The sequence below is a fragment of the Pleurodeles waltl genome, chromosome 3_2 (assembly GCF_031143425.1).
Source record: "Pleurodeles waltl isolate 20211129_DDA chromosome 3_2, aPleWal1.hap1.20221129, whole genome shotgun sequence".
Taxonomy (NCBI): domain Eukaryota; kingdom Metazoa; phylum Chordata; class Amphibia; order Caudata; family Salamandridae; genus Pleurodeles; species Pleurodeles waltl.
This window is the reverse complement of record NC_090441.1, coordinates 214,831,082-214,854,046: the sequence shown is the minus strand read 5'-3', so window position 1 is coordinate 214,854,046 and position 22,965 is coordinate 214,831,082. Positions and strand designations below refer to the sequence as shown.

Sequence of the window (22,965 nt, the reverse complement as noted above, 5' to 3'; positions counted from 1 at the left end):
GCAGACCCCTGAGCACCGGCACAGACCCCTGAGCACCGGCACAGACCCCTGAGCACCAACGCAGACCCACAGGCACCAACGCAGACCCACAGGCACCGGCGCAGACCCACAGGCACCGGCGCAGACCCACAGGCACCGACGCAGACCCACAGGCACCGACGCAGACCCACAGGCACCGACGCAGACCCACAGGCACCGGCGCAGACCCACAGGCACCGGCGCAGGCACTGACGCAGACCCACAGGCACCGACGCAGACCCACAGGCACAGACGCAGACCCACAGGCACCGGCGCAGACCCACAGACACAGGCGCAGACCCACAGGCACCGGCGCAGACCCACAGGCACCGGCGCAGACCCACAGGCACCGGCGCAGACCAGCACCGGCGCAGAACCCACAGTCACCGGCGCAGACCCCTGAGCACCGGCGCAGACCCACAGGAACTGACAGACCCCAGGCACTGACAGACCCCGGGCCCTGGCACAGACCCACAGGCACTGACCCACAGGCACCGGCGCAAACCCCTGAGCACCGGCGCAGACCCACAGGCACCAGCGCAGACCCACAGGCACCAGCGCAGACCCCTGAGCACCGGTGCAGACCCCTGAGCACCGGCGCAGACCCACAGGCACCGGCGCAGACCCACAGGCACCGGCGCAGACCCACAGGCACCGGCGCAGACCCAGACCCCTGAGCACCGGCGCAGACCCACAGGCACAGACCCCTGAGCACCGGCGCAGACCCACAGGCACAGACCCCTGAGCACTGGCGCAGACCCACAGGCACCGGAGCAGACCCACAGGCACCGGCGCAGACCCACAGGCACCGGAGCAGGCACTGACGCAGACGCGCAGGCACTGACGCAGACCTACAGGCACCGGCGCAGATCCACAGGCACCGGCGCAGACCCACAGGCACCGACGCAGACCCACAGGCACCGACGCAGACCCACAGGCACCGACGCAGACCCACAGGCACGACGCAGACTCACAGGTACTGACCCCTGAGCACCGGCGCAGACCCCTGAGCACCGGCGCAGACCCCTGAGCACCGGCGCAGACCCACAGGCACCGACGCAGACCCCTGAGCACCGGCGCAGACCCCTGAGCACCGGCGCAGACCCCTGAGCACGACGCAGACCCACAGGCACCCACAGGCACCGACGCAGACCCACTGGCACCGACGCAGACCCACAGGCACTGACGCAGACCCACAGGCACCGGCGCAGACCCCTGAGCACCGGCGCAGACCCACAGGCACCGGCGCAGACCCCTGAGCACCGGCGCAGACCCCTGAGCACCGGCGCAGACCCACAGGCACCCACAGGCACCGACGCAGACCCACAGGCACCGACGCAGACCCACAGGCACCGGCGCAGACCCCTGAGCACCGGCGCAGACCCACAGGCACCGGCGCAGACCCACAGGCACCGGCGCAGACCCACAGGCACTGACGCAGACCCCTGAGCACCGGCGCAGACCCACAGGCACCGACGCAGACCCACAGGCACCGACGCAGACCCCTGAGCACCGGCGCAGACCCACAGGCACTGACAGACCCCGGGCCCTGGCGCAGACCCACAGGCACTGACCCACAGGTACTGACCCACAGGCACCGGCGCAGACCCCTGAGCACCGGCGCAGACCCACAGGCACCGGTGCAGACCCACAGGCACCGACGCAGACCCACAGGCACCGACGCAGACCCCTGAGCACCGGCGCAGACCCCTGAGCACCGGCGCAGACCCCTGAGCACTGGCGCAGACCCCTGAGCACTGGCGCAGACCCACAGGCACCGGCGCAGACCCCTGGACACCAGCGCAGACCCACAGGCACCAGCGCAGACCCACAGGCACCGACGCAGACCCCTGAGCACCGGCGCAGACCCACAGGCACCGGCGCAGACCCACAGGCACCGGCGCAGACCCACAGGCACCGGCGCAGACCCACAGGCACTGACAGACCCCGGGCCCTGGCGCAGACCCACAGGCACTGACCCACAGGCACTGACCCTCAGGCACTGACCCACAGGCACTGACCCACAGGCACCGGCGCAGACCCCTGAGCACCGGCGCAGACCCCCGAGCACCGGCGCAGACCCACAGGCACCGGCGCAGAACCCACAGGCACCGGCGCAGAACCCACAGGCACCGGCGCAGAACCCACAGGCACTGACAAACCCCGGGCCCTGGCGCAGACCCACAGGCACTGACCCACAGGCACTGACCCACAGGGACCGGCGCAGACACCTGAGCACCGGCGCAGACCCACAGGCACCGGCGCAGACCCCTGAGCACCGGCGCAGACCCCTGAGCACCGGCGCAGACCCACAGGCACCGGCGCAGACCCACAGGCACCGACGCAGACCCACAGGCACCGGCGCAGACCCACAGGCACCGGCGCAGACCCACAGGCACTGACGCAGACCCACAGGCACTGACGCAGACCCCTGAGCACCAGCGCAGACCCACAGGCACTGACGCAGACCCCTGAGCACCGGCGCAGACCCACAGGCACCGGCGCAGACCCACAGGCACCGACGCAGACCCCTGGACACCAGCGCAGACCCACAGGCACCGGCGCAGACCCACAGGCACCGGCGCAGACCCACAGGCACCGACGCAGACCCACAGGCACCGACGCAGACCCACAGGCACCGACGCAGACCCACAGGCACCGACGCAGACCCACAGGCACCGGCGCAGACCCACAGGCACCGGCGCAGACCCACAGGCACCGGCGCAGACCCACAGGCACCGGCGCAGACCCCTGAGCACCGGCGCAGACCCCTGAGCACCGGCGCAGACCCACAGGCACCGGCGCAGACCCACAGGCACCGGCGCAGACCCACAGGCACTGGCGCAGACCCCTGAGCACCGGCGCAGACCCACAGGCACCGGCGCAGACCCACAGGCACTGACGCAGACCCACAGGCACCAGCGCAGACCCACAGGCACTGACGCAGACCCCTGAGCACCGGCGCAGACCCACAGGCACCGGCGCAGACCCACAGGCACCGGCGCAGACCCCTGAGCACCGGCGCAGACCCCTGGACACCAGCGCAGCACCACAAGCACCGACGCAGACCCACAGGCACCGGCGCAGACCCACAGGCACCGGCGCAGACCCACAGGCACCGGCGCAGACCCACAGGCACCGGCGCAGACCCACAGGCGCAGACCCACAGGCACTGACCCTCAGGCACCGGCGCAGACCCCTGAGCACCGACGCAGACCCCTGGACACCAGCGCAGAACCCACAGGCACCGGCGCAGAACCCACAGGCACTGACAGACCCCGGGCCCTGGCGCAGACCCACAGGCACTGACCCACAGGCACCGGCGCAGACCCACAGGCACCGGCGCAGACCCACAGGCACCGGCGCAGACCCCTGGACACCAGAGCAGACCCACAGGCACCGGCGCAGACCCACAGGCACCGGCGCAGACCCACAGGCACCGGCGCAGACCCACAGGCACCGGCGCAGACCCCTGGACACCAGCGCAGCACCACAGGCACCGGCGCAGACCCACAGGCACCGGCGCAGACCCACAGGCACCGGCGCAGACCCACAGGCACCGGCGCAGACCCACAGGCACCGGCGCAGACCCACAGGCACCGGCGCAGACCCACAGGCACCGGCGCAGACCCACAGGCACTGACGCAGACCCCTGAGCACCAGCGCAGACCCACAGGCACCGACGCAGACCCACAGGCACCGACGCAGACCCCTGAGCACCAGCGCAGCACCACAGGCACCGACGCAGACCCACAGGCACTGGTGCAGACCCCTGAGCACCGGCGCAGACCCACAGGCACCGGCGCAGACCCACAGGCACCGGCGCAGACCCACAGGCACCGGCGCAGACCCCTGAGCACCAGCGCAGACCCACAGGCACTGACGCAGACCCCTGAGCACCGGCGCAGACCCACAGGCACCGGCGCAGACCCACAGGCACCGGCGCAGACCCCTGGACACCAGCGCAGCACCACAAGCACCGGCGCAGACCCACAGGCACCGGCGCAGACCCAGAGGCACCGGCGCAGACCCACAGGCACCGGCGCAGACCCCTGAGCACCGGCGCAGACCCCTGAGCACCGGCGCAGACCCCTGAGCACCGGCGCAAACCCCTGGGCACCGGCGCAGACCCACAGGCACCGACGCAGACCCACAGGCACCGACGCAGACCCACAGGCACCGGCGCAGACCCCTGAGCACCGGCGCAGACCCACAGGCACCGACGCAGACCCACAGGCACCGACGCAGACCCACAGGCACCGACGCAGACCCCTGAGCACCGGCGCAGACCCACAGGCACTGACGCAGACCCCTGAGCACCGGCGCAGACCCACAGGCACCGGCGCAGACCCACAGGCACCGGCGCAGACCCCTGAGCACCGGCGCAGACCTACAGGCACCGGCGCAGACCCACAGGCACCGGCGCAGACCCCTGAGCACCGGCGCAGACCCACAGGCACCGGCGCAGACCCCTGAGCACCGGCGCAGACCCCTGGACACCGGCGCAGACCCCTGGACACCGGCGCAGACCCCTGGACACCGGCGCAGACCCACAAGCACCGGCGCAGACCCACAAGCACCGGCGCAGACCACTGAGCACCGGCGCAGACCCACAGGCACCGACGCAGACCCACAGGCACCGACGCAGACCCCTGAGCACCGACGCAGACCCACAGGCACCGACGCAGACCCACAGGCACCGGCGCAGACCCACAGGCACCGGCGCAGACCCACAGGCACCGGCGCAGACCCCTGAGCACCGGCGCAGACCCACAGGCACCGGCGCAGACCCACAGGCATCGGCGCAGACCCACAGGCACTGGCGCAGACCCCTGAGCACCGGCGCAGACCCACAGGCACTGACGCAGACCCACAGGCACTGACGCAGACCCCTGAGCACCGGCGCAGACCCCTGAGCACCGGCGCAGACCCACAGGCACCGGCGCAGACCCCTGAGCACCGGCGCAGACCCCTGGACACCAGCGCAGCACCACAAGCACTGACGCAGACCCACAGGCACCGGCGCAGACCCACAGGCACCGGCGCAGACCCACAGGCACCGGCGCAGACCCACAGGCACCGGCGCAGACCCACAGGCACCGGCGCAGACCCACAGGCACTGACCCTCAGGCACTGACCCTCAGGCACCGGCGCAGACCCCTGAGCACCGACGCAGACCCCTGGACACCAGCGCAGAACCCACAGGCACCGGCGCAGAACCCACAGGCACCGGCGCAGAACCCACAGGCACTGACAGACCCCGGGCCCTGGCGCAGACCCACAGGCACTGACCCACAGGCACCGGCGCAGACCCACAGGCACTGGCGCAGACCCACAGGCACCGGCGCAGACCCCTGGACACCAGAGCAGACCCACAGGCACCGGCGCAGACCCACAGGCACCGGCGCAGACCCACAGGCACCGACGCAGACCCACAGGCACCGACGCAGACCCACAGGCACCGGCGCAGACCCACAGGCACCGGCGCAGACCCCTGAGCACCGGCGCAGACCCCTGAGCACCGGCGCAGACCCCTGAGCACCGGCGCAGACCCCTGGACACCAGCGCAGCACCACAGGCACCGGCGCAGACCCACAGGCACCGGCGCAGACCCCTGAGCACCGGCGCAGACCCACAGGCACCGGCGCAGACCCCTAGGCACCGGCGCAGACCCACAGGCACCGGCGCAGACCCACAGGCACCGACCCACAGGCACTGACGCAGACCCCTGAGCACCAGCGCAGACCCACAGGCACTGGCGCAGACCCACAGGCACCGACGCAGACCCACAGGCACCGACGCAGACCCACAGGCACCGACGCAGACCCCTGAGCACCAGCGCAGCACCACAGGCACCGACGCAGACCCACAGGCACCGGCGCAGACCCCTGAGCACTGGTGCAGACCCCTGAGCACCGGCGCAGACCCCTGAGCACCGGCGCAAACCCCTGAGCACCGGCGCAAACCCCTGGACACCGACGCAGACCCACAGGCACCGACGCAGACCCACAGGCACCGACGCAGACCCCTGAGCACCGGCGCAGACCCACAGGCACCGGCGCAGACCCACAGGCACCGACGCAGACCCACAGGCACCGACGCAGACCCACAGGCATCGACGCAGACCCCTGAGCACCGGCGCAGACCCACAGGCACTGACGCAGACCCCTGAGCACCGGCGCAGACCCACAGGCACCGGCGCAGACCCCTGAGCACCGGCGCAGACCCACAGGCACCGGCGCAGACCCCTGAGCACCGGCGCAGACCCACAGGCACCGGCGCAGACCCCTGAGCACCGGCGCAGACCCCTGAGCACCGGCGCAGACCCCTGGACACCGGCGCAGACCCCTGGACACCGGCGCAGCACCACAAGCACCGGCGCAGACCCACAAGCACCGGCGCAGACCCCTGAGCACCGGCGCAGACCCCTGGACACCAGCGCAGCACCACAAGCACCGACGCAGACCCACAGGCACCGACGCAGACCCACAGGCACCGGCGCAGACCCCTGAGCACCGGCGCAGACCCACAGGCACCGGCGCAGACCCACAGGCACCAGCGCAGACCCACAGGCACCGGCCCACAGGCACTGACGCAGACCCCTGAGCACCGGCGCAGACCCACAGGCACTGGCGCAGACCCACAGGCACCGACGCAGACCCACAGGCACCGACGCAGACCCACAGGCACTGACGCAGATCCACAGGCACTGACGCAGACCCACAGGCACTGACACAGACCCCTGAGCACCAGCGCAGACCCCTGAGCACCAGCGCAGACCCCTGGACACCAGCGCAGCACCACAGGCACCGACGCAGACCCACAGGCACCGGCGCAGACCCCTGAGCACCGGCGCAGACCCCTGAGCACCGGCGCAGACCCACAGGCACCGGCGCAGACCCACAGGCACCGGCGCAGACCCCTGAGCACCGGCGCAGACCCACAGGCACCGGCGCAGACCCCTGAGCACCGGCGCAGACCCCTGAGCACCGGCGCAGACCCCTGAGCACCGGCGCAGACCCACAGGCACCGGCGCAGACCCCTGGACACCAGCGCAGCACCACAAGCACCGACGCAGACCCACAGGCACCGACGCAGACCCCTGAGCACCGGCGCAGACCCACAGGCACTGACACAGACCCCTGAGCACCGGCGCAGACCCACAGGCACCGGCGCAGACCCCTGAGCACCGGCGCAGACCCACAGGCACCGGCGCAGACCCCTGGACACCCGCGCAGACCCCTGGACACCCGCGCAGACCCCTGGACACCCGCGCAGCACCACAAGCACCGGCGCAGACCCCTGAGCACCGGAGCAGACCCCTGAGCACCGGAGCAGACCCCTGGACACCGGCGCAGACCCCTGGACACCCGCGCAGACCCCTGGACACCCGCGCAGACCCCTGGACACCCGCGCAGACCCCTGGACACCCGCGCAGACCCCTGGACACCCGCGCAGCACCACAAGCACCGACGCAGACCCACAGGCACCGGCGCAGACCCCTGAGCACCGGAGCAGACCCCTGAGCACCGGCGCAGACCCCTGGACACCGGCGCAGACCCACAGGCACCGGCGCAGACCCACAGGCACCGGCGCAGACCCACAGGCACCGGCGCAGACCCACAGGCACTGATGCAGACCCCTGAGCACCGGCGTAGACCCACAGGCACCGGCGCAGACCCACAGGCACCGGCGCAGACCCCTGAGCACCGGCGCAGACCCACAGGCACCGGCGCAGACCCACATGAGCACCGGCGCAGACCCCTGAGCACCGGCGCAGACCCCTGAGCACCAGCGCAGCACCACAGGCACCGGCGCAGACCCACAGGCACCGGCGCAGACCCACAGGCACCGGCGCAGACCCACAGGCACCGGCGCAGACCCACAGGCACCGGCGCAGACCCCTGAGCACCAGCGCAGACCCACAGGCACCGGCGCAGACCCACAGGCACCGGCGCAGACCCACAGGCACCGGCGCAGACCCACAGGCACCGGCGCAGACCCACAGGCACCGACGCAGACCCACAGGCACCGGCGCAGACCCACAGGCACTGGCGCAGACCCACAGGCACCGGCGCAGACCCACAGGCACCGACGCAGACCCCTGAGCACCGGCGCAGACCCACAGGCACGGACGCTGACCCCTGAGCACCGGTGCAGACCCACAGACACCGGCGCAGACCCCTGAGCACCAGCGCAGACCCCTGAGCACCAGGGCAGACCCCTGAGCACCAGGGCAGACCCACAGGCACCGACGCAGACCCACAGGCACTGACGCAGACCCACAGGCACCGGCGCAGACCCACAGGCACCGGCGCAGACCCACAGGCACCGGCGCAGACCCACAGGCACCGACGCAGACCCCTGAGCACCGGCGCAGACCCACAGGCACCGGCGCAGACCCACAGGCACCGGCGCAGACCCACAGGCACCGGCGCAGACCCACAGGCACCGGCGCAGACCCACAGGCACCGGCGCAGACCCCTGAGCACCGGCGCAGACCCCTGAGCACCGGCGCAGCACCACAGGCACCGGCGCAGACCCACAGGCACCGGCGCAGACCCCTGAGCACCGGCGCAGACCCACAGGCACAGGCGCAGACCCACAGGCACCGGCGCAGACCCACAGGCACCGGCGCAGACCCACAGGCACTGATGCAGACCCCTGAGCACCGGCGCAGACCCACAGGCACCGGCGCAGACCCCTGAGCACCGGCGCAGACCCACAGGCACCGGCGCAGACCCACAGGCACCGGCGCAGACCCCCGAGCACGAGCGCAGACCCCCGAGCACGAGCGCAGACCCCCGAGCACGCGAGCAGACCCCTGAGCACGAGCGCAGACCCCTGGACACCAGCGCAGCACCACAGGCACCGACGCAGACCCACAGGCACTGACGCAGACCCACAGGCACTGACGCAGACCCCTGAGCACCAGTGCAGCACCACCGGCACCGGCGCAGACCCACCGGCGCAGACCCACCGGCACCGGCGCAGACCCACAGGCACCAGCGCAGACCCCTGAGCACCAGCGCAGACCCCTGGACACAGACGCAGACCCTCAGGCACCGGCGCAGACCCACAGGCACCGGCGCAGACCCACAGGCACCGGCGCAGACCCACAGGCACCGGCGCAGACCCCTGAGCACCGGCGCAGACCCACAGGCACCGGCGCAGACCCACAGGCACCGGCGCAGACCCACAGGCACCGGCGCAGACCCCTGAGCACCAGCGCAGACCCCTGGACACCAGCGCAGCACCACAGGCGCAGACCCACAGGCACCGGCGCAGACCCACAGGCACCGGGGCAGACCCACAGGCACCGGCGCAGACCCACAGGCACCGGCGCAGACCCCTGAGCACCGGCGCAGACCCCTGAGCACCGGCGCAGACCCACAGGCACCGGCGCAGACCCACAGGCACCGGGGCAGACCCCTGAGCACCGGCGCAGACCCCTGAGCACCAGCGCAGCACCACAGGCACCGGCGCAGACCCACAGGCACCGGCGCAGACCCACAGGCACCGGCGCAGACCCACAGGCACCGGCGCAGACCCACAGGCACCGGCGCAGACCCACAGGCACCGGCGCAGACCCACAGGCACCGGCGCAGACCCACAGGCACCGGCGCAGACCCACAGGCACCGGCGCAGACCCACAGGCACCGGCGCAGACCCACAGGCACCGACGCAGACCCACAGGCACCGACGCAGACCCACAGGCACTGGCGCAGACCCACAGGCACCGGCGCAGACCCACAGGCACCGGCGCAGACCCCTGAGCACCGGCGCAGACCCACAGGCACGGACGCAGACCCCTGAGCACCGGTGCAGACCCACAGGCACCGGCGCAGACCCCTGAGCACCAGCGCAGACCCCTGAGCACCAGGGCAGACCCACAGGCACCGACGCAGACCCACAGGCACTGACGCAGACCCACAGGCACCGGCGCAGACCCACAGGCACCGGCGCAGACCCACAGGCACCGGCGCAGACCCACAGGCACCGACGCAGACCCCTGAGCACCGGCGCAGACCCCTAAGCACCGGCGCAGACCCACAGGCACCGGCGCAGACCCACAGGCACCGGCGCAGACCCACAGGCACCGGCGCAGACCCACAGGCACCGACGCAGACCCACAGGCACCGGCGCAGACCCCTGAGCACCGGCGCAGACCCCTGAGCACCGGCGCAGCACCACAGGCACCGGCGCAGACCCACAGGCACCGGCGCAGACCCCTGAGCACCGGCGCAGACGCACAGGCGCAGACCCACAGGCACCGGCGCAGACCCACAGGCACCGGCGCAGACCCACAGGCACTGATGCAGACCCCTGAGCACCGGCGCAGACCCACAGGCACCGGCGCAGACCCCTGAGCACCGGCGCAGACCCACAGGCACCGGCGCAGACCCACAGGCACCGGCGCAGACCCCCGAGCACGAGCGCAGACCCCCGAGCACGAGCGCAGACCCCCGAGCACGCGAGCAGACCCCTGAGCACGAGCGCAGACCCCTGGACACCAGCGCAGCACCACAGGCACCGACGCAGACCCACAGGCACTGACGCAGACCCACAGGCACTGACGCAGACCCCTGAGCACCAGTGCAGCACCACCGGCACCGGCGCAGACCCACCGGCGCAGACCCACCGGCACCGGCGCAGACCCACAGGCACCAGCGCAGACCCCTGAGCACCAGCGCAGACCCCTGGACACAGACGCAGACCCTCAGGCACCGGCGCAGACCCACAGGCACCGGCGCAGACCCACAGGCACCGGCGCAGACCCACAGGCACCGGCGCAGACCCACAGGCACCGGCGCAGACCCACAGGCACCGGCGCAGACCCACAGGCACCGGCGCAGACCCCTGAGCACCAGCGCAGACCCCTGGACACCAGCGCAGCACCACAGGCGCAGACCCACAGGCACCGGCGCAGACCCACAGGCACCGGGGCAGACCCACAGGCACCGGCGCAGACCCACAGGCACCGGCGCAGACCCCTGAGCACCGGCGCAGACCCCTGAGCACCGGCGCAGACCCACAGGCACCGGCGCAGACCCACAGGCACCGGCGCAGACCCACAGGCACCGGGGCAGACCCCTGAGCACCGGCGCAGACCCCTGAGCACCGGCGCAGACCCCTGAGCACCGGCGCAGACCCACAGGCACCGGCGCAGACCCACAGGCACCGGCGCAGACCCACAGGCACCGGCGCAGACCCACAGGCACTGATGCAGACCCCTGAGCACCGGCGCAGACCCACAGGCACCGGCGCAGACCCACAGGCACCGGCGCAGACCCCTGAGCACCGGCGCAGACCCACAGGCACCGGCGCAGACCCACAGGCACCGGCGCAGACCCACAGGCACCGGCGCAGACCCCTGAGCACCGGCGCAGACCCCTGAGCACCGGCGCAGACCCACAGGCACCGGCGCAGACCCACAGGCACCGGCGCAGACCCACAGGCACTGATGCAGACCCCTGAGCACCGGCGCAGACCCACAGGCACCGGCGCAGACCCCTGAGCACCGGCGCAGACCCACAGGCACAGGCACAGGCGCAGACCCACAGGCACCGGCGCAGACCCCCGAGCACGAGCGCAGACCCCCGAGCACGAGCGCAGACCCCTGAGCACGAGCGCAGACCCCTGAGCACGAGCGCAGACCCCTGGACACCAGCGCAGCACCACAGGCACCGACGCAGACCCACAGGCACTGACGCAGACCCACAGGCACTGACGCAGACCCACAGGCACTGACGCAGACCTCTGAGCACCAGCGCAGCACCACCGGCACCGGCGCAGACCCACCGGCACCGGCGCAGACCCACAGGCACCGGCGCAGACCCCTGAGCACCAGCGCAGACCCCTGAGCACCAGCGCAGACCCCTGAGCACCAGCGCAGACCCCTGGACACAGACGCAGACCCACAGGCACCGGCGCAGACCCACAGGCACCGGCGCAGACCCACAGGCACCGGCGCAGACCCACAGGCACCGGCGCAGACCCACAGGCACCGGCGCAGACCCCTGAGCACCGGCGCAGACCCACAGGCACCGGCGCAGACCCACAGGCACCGGCGCAGACCCACAGGCACTGATGCAGACCCCTGAGCACCGGCGCAGACCCACAGGCACCGGCGCAGACCCCTGAGCACCGGCGCAGACCCACAGGCACCGGCGCAGACCCCTGAGCACCGGCGCAGACCCCTGAGCACCGGCGCAGACCCACAGGCACCGGCGCAGACCCACAGGCACCGGCGCAGACCCACAGGCACCGGGGCAGACCCACAGGCACCGGCGCAGACCCACAGGCACCGGCGCAGACCCACAGGCACCGGCGCAGACCCACAGGCACCGGCGCAGACCCCTGAGCACCGGCGCAGACCCCTGAGCACCGGCGCAGACCCCTGAGCACCGGCGCAGACCCCTGAGCACCGGCGCAGACCCACAGGCACCGGCGCAGACCCACAGGCACCGGCGCAGACCCACAGGCACCGGCGCAGACCCACAGGCACCGGCGCAGACCCCTGAGCACCGACGCAGACCCACAGGCACCGACGCAGACCCACAGGCACCGACGCAGACCCACAGGCACCGACGCAGACCCACAGGCACCGACGCAGACCCACAGGCACCAGCGCAGACCCACAGGCACCAGCACAGACCCACAGGCACCAGCACAGACCCACAGGCACCAGCACAGACCCACAGGCACCGGCACAGACCCACAGGCACCGGCGCAGACCCCTGAGCACCGGCGCAGACCCACAGGCACCGGCGCAGACCCACAGGCACCGGCGCAGACCCACAGGCACCGACGCAGACCCACAGGCACCGACGCAGACCCACAGGCACCGACGCAGACCCACGGGCACCGACGCAGACCCACGGGCACCGACGCAGACCCACAGGCACCGACGCAGACCCACAGGCACCGACGCAGACCCACAGGCACCGACGCAGACCCACAGGCACCGACGCAGACCCCTGAGCACCGACGCAGACCCCTGAGCACCGACGCAGACCCACAGGCACCGACGCAGACCCCTGAGCACCGGCGCAGACCCACAGGCACCGGCGCAGACCCACAGGCACCGGCGCAGACCCACAGGCACCGGCGCAGACCCACAGGCACCGACGCAGACCCACAGGCACCGACGCAGACCCACAGGCACCGACGCAGACCCACAGGCACCGACGCAGACCCCTGAGCACCGACGCAGACCCCTGAGCACCGACGCAGACCCCTGAGCACCGACGCAGACCCACAGGCACCGGCGCAGACCCACAGGCACCGGCGCAGACCCACAGGCACCGGCGCAGACCCACAGGCACCGGCGCAGACCCACAGGCATTGACCCACAGGCACCGACGCAGACCCACAGGCACCGGCGCAGACCCCTGAGCACCGGCGCAGACCCACAGGCACCGGCGCAGACCCACAGGCACCGGCGCAGACCCACAGGCACCGGCGCAGACCCACAGGCACCGACGCAGACCCACAGGCACCGGCGCAGACCCCTGAGCACCGGCGCAGACCCCTGAGCACCGGCGCAGACCCCTGAGCACCGGCGCAGACCCCTGAGCACCGGCGCAGACCCCTGAGCACCGGCGCAGACCCCTGAGCACCGGCGCAGACCGAGAGGGACCGGCGCTTGAAGAGAGCCCACACGGTGTCCGGAGCGGATGGTATAAAATAAAGGGGCGCTCGGCCCGCGCGGTCTCGGCGCCCCAGTTAACCACAGCACCGGCTGCCGTGGGTTTATTTGCTGTCTGTTGGGGCGCGCACCCCACGGTCCGTGCATTGCACCCCGCAGTGGTACTTTGGTGATGAGGGGGTGCGCCACCACACCCCTCTCAACTGGGGGGCCCAACGAACTGTTGATCCCTTGGAGGGGCGGCCCCAGCGCCTGTGAGCCGCCTCGGAGGTAGGTGTTTTCTGCAGTGGGTGGTCATGCGCGCGTCTCCCAGCAGCATCAGAGATCTCAGCAGCACCAGAGATCCCAGCAGCACCAGAGATCCCAGCAGCACCAGAGATCCCAGCAGCACCAGAGATCCCAGCAGCACCAGAGATCCCAGCAGCACCAGAGATCCCAGCAGCACCAGAGATCCCAGCAGCACCAGAGATCCCAGCAGCACCAGAGATCTCAGCAGCACCAGAGATCCCAGCAGCACCAGAGATCCCAGCAGCACCAGAGATCCCAGCAGCACCAGAGATCCCAGCAGCACCAGAGATCCCAGCAGCACCAGAGATCCCAGCAGCACCAGAGATCTCAGCAGCACCAGAGATCCCAGCAGCACCAGAGATCCCAGCAGCACCAGAGATCTCAGCAGCACCAGAGATCCCAGCAGCACCAGAGATCCCAGAAGCAGCAGGAGCCCGGGGACCCCAGGACTGCCCAGGCCTGACTGCAATAGGTAGCAGCAGCGCCCTGACTTCAGCCTGACATCGTGACTGAGCAGAAAGTGCTTTTGTGGCCTGCACATGTGACATCAGGCCGAGAAAAAAAAGGCAGAACATTGTGGAAAGTAACACGTGCAAGCAGACTACACTTCAGGTGCTAAGGGTCCGGCACAGAGACACAGTGGCTGGTGCTGTTACCTTCACCTCTTCCTCAAGACTGACATTCATTTTGCTACTCGCACCCACCGAATCCAAGATTCACCAACGGAAAGACTCTTGAGTGAACCGGGAGGGGCTGCCAGCCGACGTCGGGCGTAACAAGGAGTTCACCACCGGATACCAACCCTCCACCCACAGCATGCAATCTGCGAACACATTTGTGGGTCACTGCACTACCCCCTTTCAACCAGCTGGCGGATCCGGCCACGGCTGCGCCCCAGTGCGCAGATTGAGACACTATTTCAGGGCCACAAGAGAAACGGATGGTGCGGTGCAACGATCCCTAATGCTGCATTTCTGGGGCGACAAGCTATACGAATTGTTGGACACATTGCCAAACACTGCGATGATGACAACTTCAACCTAGCAGTGGACACCCTCAAAAGGTACTTTGACCCGCAGCTTAACCCGGACTATGAAAGGTTCAAGCTGCAGCAAGCCCAGCAAACTAACAGGGAGTTGGTGGACATGTTCTATGCGTGTCTGCACAAACTGGTGAGCACTTGCACCGGCATCAACCAACATGAGGAGAGCAGAGCACAGATAATACAGGGATGCTGTTCCAAGGAACTGTGCAGGCTGATCCTGCGGCAGCCAGGCATATCACTGGATGACATGCTTATCCTTGCAAGGTCACACGAACTGTCCAATAGTCGCGCAGCAGACATGGAGGCTGCTCTACCGCGATCCGTTACTGCACCAGACCACCCCAAATTGGGCCTTGTAAAGGAAGAACAGGTTGACACCGTCCCAGGATGCTAGAATCAGCCAGGTGAGGCTCGATGCCAAGACTGGAGGAAAAAGGGTGCAGGAGCTGCAGCCTAGAGCACAGGACACCAGGTGTATGCCCCTCCAAGGGCAAGAACTGCTCCAAATGTGGTAAGCCCAACCACTTTGCCAAAGTTTGCCGAGGGTGCGGCCCAGATCCGGGACCACGTCGGCCAGGAAGGCAGCAATAAAGCAAGTGATGCCAGACGATAGCACTAGGATGGCGCCGGTGGACGGGTGATCAGGCAATAACCCCTACGAGGATGATGAAGATGAGGAGATATTTGTCATCGCGTTTGCTGACAGGCTGGATCAGAGGCGGAAGCCACCACACATGGTGTACCATAATGGTAAATGGCACGCCAGTGTCTGCGCTCATAGACACTGGGGTGTTCGTAAACGTTATAGACGTAGAACAATACAGCAAGATAGCTCCCCCACCAGAGCTTGCACCATGCTGGACCTAGATATTTGCCTATGGGAGCGTGGACCCGTTACCCCCGCGAGGGGTGATAGAGGTTACAGTGACCAGCATTCAACACATGCCAAATTCCATGTGGTGGAAGGCAAGAAAGGAACTCTTCTCGGATGCAACACAGCGGAAGACCTCGAGCTACTGTTTTTCGCTTGGCAGGTCCACAACTTCCACACTGAAGAGGTACTGGCCCATTTCCCTGAGTTGTTTCGGGGGCTAGGAAAACTGAATGGAAAGCACTTCCAGCTACATGTCGATCCGGCAATATGATCCACCACCCTCAGGCACCGGCAGGTGCCTTTCCCCTTACGACCCCAGGTGGAGCGTGAACTACAGACCCTTGAGGAGCAGGGGGTAATAGAAAAGGAAACTGGCCCGACGCCCTGGGTGTCACCTCTCGTCATCGCCCCAAAGCCTAAGCGGCCTGGTGCCATTCGTCTGTGTGTGGACATGCGCCTTCCCAACAGTGCCATAAGCGGGAGCGCCACATCACGCCCACCATGGACGATATTGCTGCAGATCTCAACGGGGCCCAGTGGTTCTCTAAGTTGGACTTAAACTCAGGGTACCATCAGCTGAGTTACCCCCCGAAAGCCGGAATATTACCACCTTCTCAACCCATCTAGGGGTGCAATGTTACAAGCGCCTTACCTATGGGTTCTATTCGGCTGCAGAGATTTTCCAAAATGCCGTATGGGAGACACTGTCCAGCTTGGCTGGCGTCATTAACCTGAGTGACGACATCTTAGTTTTGTCCAGCACGTTAGAGGAACACCACAAACAATTGAGAGCCAATCGCCAGAGGTTATCGGAAGCTGGGCTAACTTTGCACTGGAAGAAGTGCGCCTCCTACCGTAACTCCATTGAGTTCTTCGGTTACATCTTTTCAAGGCAAGATCTGAAGGTTTACCCCAAGAAATTAGAGGCCATCCGAGGAGCAGCCGTACCTCGCAACGCCACTGAGGTTAGAAGCTTCCTCGGTATGGCAAAGTACTGTGGGAGGGTCATCCTTAATCTGGCCACGCATGGCGAACCTCTTCGACAGCTCACGAAGGCCAACACCCCCTGTGGGTGGGGCGTAGAAGCAGACAAGGCGTTGAAGGCAATCAAGAGTCTGCTTTTGGACTCTGTGGTCATGGCATACTTCCACCCACACAAGAAAACGGAAGTAGTAGTGGACGCCAGCCCCGTTGGGCTAGGAGCCGCGTTGTTGCAGGAACAGAGCCACCAGCAGTGGACACCGATGGCCTATGCCAGCAGGGCCCTCTCGGCAACAGAGGCCCGGTATGCACAAATTGAGCGGGAGGCGCTGGCCATACGATGGGCCTGCCAGCATTTCCACCTGTATCTGTGTGGGCAGGAATTTAGGATGGTTACCAACCACATACCACTGGTATCCCTCTTTGTGGGCATAGATCGACTTGCCCTGCCTAGGATTGAATGGTGGCAGTGCTCCTACAGCCCTACCAGTTTGACGTTGTATATCAGCCAGGAGTTAACAATCCTGCGGACTACTTATCACTCCATTCCTTGCGGACAGGCTCGCAGGAAGAAGAGTAGGAGGATGGACGAACAGAGTTTCATACCTAGCATGTCCCATGGCACTGACTGTGGCAGAGATTGCTGAAGCCTCAAGCCGAGATGCAGTCATCGGCCGAGCCAAGGAAGCTCTGGTCAGTTGGTCATGGAAATGTTTCCTTGACAAGACGCACAATTTTGACTCTGAGGAATGCAGGGCAATGCAGTGGATCTGGAGCGTGAGGCTGGAGCTCTCAGTGAGTCTGGAAGGTCTTTTTCTTCGGGGTCAATGTTTAGTAATACCCCGCAGAGTCGTAGAATTAACACACCAGGGTCATCAGGGGACAGCAAAGACTAAGGCTCGTCTGCGTGAGGAGGTATGGTTCCCTGAGATGGACCTCATGGTGGACTACCTGATACAAAGATGTCATCCCTGTGCCATCACCGCTCGAAATCCCATTCCTGCTCCATTGATGACTGAACCACCCAGCACTTGACCATGGTCCCGGGTAAGCCTGGATTTTGGTCGCTTTCCTGATGGCAGGCTGATGGCGGTCGTGATTGACTTGTGCACCCGGTTCCCAGTGGTGGAACTGGTGATGTCCATCCTGTCTTGGCAAAGGTTTTCGCTCTCCTGGGTCTGCCTGAAGAGATAAGAATGGACAATGGTCCTCCGTTCCACGGCCAGGAGTTTCAGGACTACCTTCACTCATTAGCCATATCACACCAGCGAATCACCCCTCAGTGGCCCCAGGCAAACGGGAATGTCGAGCAATTAATGATGTGGACTCTGAACCGTGCTTTACGAACTGGAGTAAGTCAACAAGAGAGTGCAGAGATATACCTGCATGCATTCCTGAGGGCATATCGGCAGACACTCCATTGCACGATGGGGTGTGCCCCGGCCGCGTTGATGTTTCATTCGCCTCCACAAGACTGCATACCTGCTGATGAGCAGTGGCAACCCCCTGAGTTGGATGTATTCAAGACGCAGGAGAAGCGAACACAGACCAACGTCCATTCCAGCGTGAGGAGAAGGGCGAAAAACATTCCGACATGAAAGTGGGGAAATGCGTCATTCTGAAGGATCGCCATCCAGGGTGGAAGTTCCATACACCCTTTGAACCGGGCGTCTGGATAGTGGAGAAGATCGACAGGACCATGGTTACTGCCAGAAAAGGGGGGCGTCCGGCGACCTGGAACGTGTCCTGGTTCCAGGAGTTGGACCTTCGGGACGGCAATTTTGGGTTCTGGCCCGGTGGATGAGAGTGGTGAAGAGCTTGAAGGAGGCTACGTTCGTAGCCAAGCTCTCCAAATGAATGCCGACCAGGGAGTGACGGAGGTCCCAGTAGAGATCTCAAGCGGTCCTGCTCCGTGGGTCAGGGACCGGTGCGAGGGTTTGAGCAGAGTGGGAGAAGCGAAAGGTACCACCTGCTGCCCAACTCGGAGCCCGGCCAATGGCTAAGAGACTTCATGCGTTAACAAAAGTAGAAAATAAAAGTGACTGGTGTCCGTGTACAGCCAAGAACTCCTGTTGTTATTAGTATGTATATATCTCTTTCTCTCTCTCTCTCTCTCTCTCTCTCTCGTGTTTCCCTGTTTGTTACCGTTATTCATATGCCTTGTTTGAGGGTGATGGTTTTGTAGTAGTTCACTAAAACATGGGGGGGGATGTAGAGAGCCACTCGAGCTCTCCCCTACAATGTTGCCTGCTCCGTGACGCCATACGGTGTCCGGAGTGGATGGTATAAAATAAAAAGGCACCCGGCCCGCCCAGTCTTGGCGCCCCAGTTAACCACACCACCGGCTGCTGTGTGTTTATTTTTGGTCTGTTGGGGCGCACAGCCCGCGGAACACACCCCGCGGCGCACTACACTGCAGACCCCTGGGCACCAGCGCAGACCCACAGGCACAGACCCATGGGGACCAGTGAAGACATGGCATCATTCATACAGTATAACAACACTTCAATGACCGCATCAAATAGAGACCAACACCCCTTATATAGCATGGTTTACATGAAATAGCATCACACAGATCATGGCACGCCATATTTAGCACAGCATGCCTCAATAATATCACATGAAGCATAGCGCCTCTTATATAGATTAGCATGGCTTCCATGACATAGCATCACACAGAGTCCAGCATCCCATACATAGCATGGGTCCCATGGCATAGCATCACACAGAGCCCAGCATCCCTTACATAGCATGGGTCCCTTGGCATAGCATCACACAGAGCCCAGCATCCCATACATAGCATGGGTCCCATGGCATAGCATCACACAGAGCCCAGCATCCCTTACATAGCATGGGTCCCATGGCATAGCATCACACAGAGCACAGCATCCCTTACATAGCATGGGTCCCATGGCATAGCATCACACAGAGCCCAGCATCCCATACATAGCATGGGTCCCATGGCATAGCATCACACAGAGCCCAGCATCCCATACATAGCATGGGTCCCATGGCATAGCATCACACAGAGCCCAGCATCCCATACATAGCATGGGTCCCATGACATAGCATCACACAGAGCCCAGCATCCCATACATAGCATGGGTCCCATGGCATAGCATCACACAGAGCCCAGCATCCCATACATAGCATGGGTCCCATGGCATAGCATCACACAGAGCCCAGCATCCCTTACATAGCATGGGTCCCATGGCATAGCATCACACAGAGCCCAGCATCCCTTACATAGCATGGGTCCCATGGCATAGCATCACACAGAGAACAGCATCCCATACATAGCATGGGTCCCATGGCATAGCATCACACAGAGCACAGCATCCCATACATAGCATGGGTCCCATGACATAGCATCACACAGAGCACAGCATCCCATACATAGCATGGGTCCCATGACATAGCATCACACAGAGCACAGCATCCCATACATAGCATGGGTCCCATGGCATAGCATCACACAGAGAACAGCATCCCTAAAGTAGCATGGCTTCCATGACAAAGTATAACACAGAGCACAGCAACCCTTACATAGTATGACACAGAGCACAGCAACACATACATAGCATGGCATCTATGACAGCATCACACACAGCACAGCATCCCTTACATAGCATGGCTTCCATGACATAGCATCACACAGGGCACAGCATCCCTTACGTACCATGGCACAGAGCACATCATCCCTTACATAGCATCACACAGAGCACAGCTTCCCTTACATAGTATGGCACAGAGCACAGCATCCCTTACATAGCATGGCTACCATGACACAGAGCACAGCATCCCTTACATGGCATCACACAGAGCACAGCATCCCTTCCCTAGCATGGCTTCCATGACATATCACATATAGCACAGCATCCCTTACATTCCATGGCTTCCATGACACAGCATCATACAGAGCACAGCATCCCTTACATAGCATGGCTTCCATGACAGTATCACACAGAGCACAGCATTCCATAGCATGGCGTCCATAACATAGTATAACACAGAACACAGCATCCCGTATGTAGCACAGCTTCCATGACACAGCATCACACAGAGCACAGCATCCCTTACATAGCACATCTTCCATGACATAGCATCACACAGAGCACGGCATTCCTTACAAACCATGGCGCGGAGCACAGAGCACGGCATCCCTTACAAACCATGGCGCGGAGCACAGAGCACTGCATTCCTTACACAGCATGGCACAGAGCACTGCATCCCTTACATAGCGTGGCACAGAGCACGCATCCCTTACATAGCGTGGCACAGAGCACGGCATCCCTTACATAGCATGGCACAGAGCACGGCATCCCTTACATAGCATGGCACAGAGCACGGCATCCCTTACATAGCATGGCACAGAGCACAGCATCCCTTACACAGCATGGCGTGGAGCACGGCATCCTTTACACAGCATGGCACAGAGGACGCATCCCTTACACAGCATGGCGTGGAGCACGGCATCCCTTACATAGCGTCGCACAGAGCACGGCATCCCTTACATAGCGTCGCACAGAGCACGGCATCCCTTACGTAGCATGGCACTGAGCACACAGCACAGCATCCCTTACATGGCATGGCACAGAGTACGGCATCCCTTACATGACATGGCACAGAGCACGGCATCCTTACATAGCATGGCACTGAGCACAGCATCCCTTACACAGCATGGCGTGGAGCACGGCATCCCTTACACAGCATGGCACAGAGCACGGCATCCCTTACACGGCATGGCACAGAGCACGGCATCCCTTACACGGCATGGCACAGAGCACAGCATCCCTTACACAGCATGGCACAGAGCACGGCATCCCTTACACAGCATGGCACAGAGCACAGCATCCCTTACACAGCATGGCACAGAGCACAGCATCCCTTACACGGCATGGCACAGAGCACGGCATCCCTTACACGGCATGGCACAGAGCACGGCATCCCTTACACTGCATCCCTTACACGGCATAGCACAGAGCACGGCATCCCTTACACAGCATGGCACAGAGCACGGCATCCCTTACACGGCATGGCACAGAGCACGGCATCCCTTAAACGGCATGGCAAGGAGCACGGCATCCCTTACACAGCATGGCAGAGAGCACGGCATCCCTTACACGGCATGGCACAGAGCACGGCATCCCTTAAACGGCATGGCACAGAGCACGGCATCCCTTACACGGCATGGCACAGAGCACAGCATCCTTTACACAGCATGGCACAGAGCACAGCATTACTTCCGTAGCATGGAACAGAGCACAGCATCCCTTACATAGCATGGCACGGAGCACAGAGCACGGCATCCCTTACACAGCATGGCACAGAGCACGGCATCCCTTACACAGCATGGCACAGCATCACTTACACAGCATGGCACAGAGCACAGCATCACTTACGTAGATCCGGTCCTGCTGGTAGCGCACGTGTAGGTTCAGCATGATGGCCGCCTCGTGAAGGTCCCCCAGGGTGGACATGTCCTCCACCCCGTCCACACTGGTCCGGTGCATCGGAAGGACATTCTGGCACGAAAGGGAGGCCTGAGGGTGACAGAAGACCTGAGGGGAGAGAGGATATGAACCACATCAGTGTCACCAAAGCAGGCATAGAAAAACTATCTGAGCTCTAACACTGAGCACAGCGACTGGGCCAAGATCACACCCTGACACTGAGGACAGCGACTGCGTCAAGATCTCACCCTGACAGTGAACACAGCGACTGGGCCAAGATCACACCCTGACACTGAGCACAGCGACTGGGCCAAGATCACACCCTGACAGTGAACACAGAAACTGGGCCAAGATCACAGCCTGACACTGAGCACAGCGACTGGGCCAAGATCACACCCTGACAGTGAACACAGTGACTGGGCTAATATCACAACCTGACAGAGAACGGTGACTGGGCCAAGATCACACCCTGACACGGAGTACAGCGACTGGGCCAAGATCACACCCCGACACTGAGCACAGCGACTGTGCTAAGATCACACCCTGACAGTGAACACAGCAACTGGGCCAAGATCACAGCCTGACACTGAGCACAGCGACTGGGCCAAGATCACACCCTGACAGTGAACACAGTGACTGGGCCAATATCACAACC

General features: G+C 65.0%; 1 protein-coding gene across 1 annotated transcript in view; it reads right to left on the bottom strand.

Moving 5' to 3' along the window:
* LOC138286710 (unconventional myosin-X-like) overlaps positions 1-22,965 on the bottom strand; it is a 483,148-nt gene that overhangs the window by 283,788 nt on the left and 176,395 nt on the right. The window contains exon 3 of the mRNA XM_069227214.1: positions 22,260-22,418. Within this exon, the coding sequence (XP_069083315.1) occupies positions 22,260-22,418 (159 nt within the window). The remainder of the gene's footprint in view (positions 1-22,259; positions 22,419-22,965) is intronic.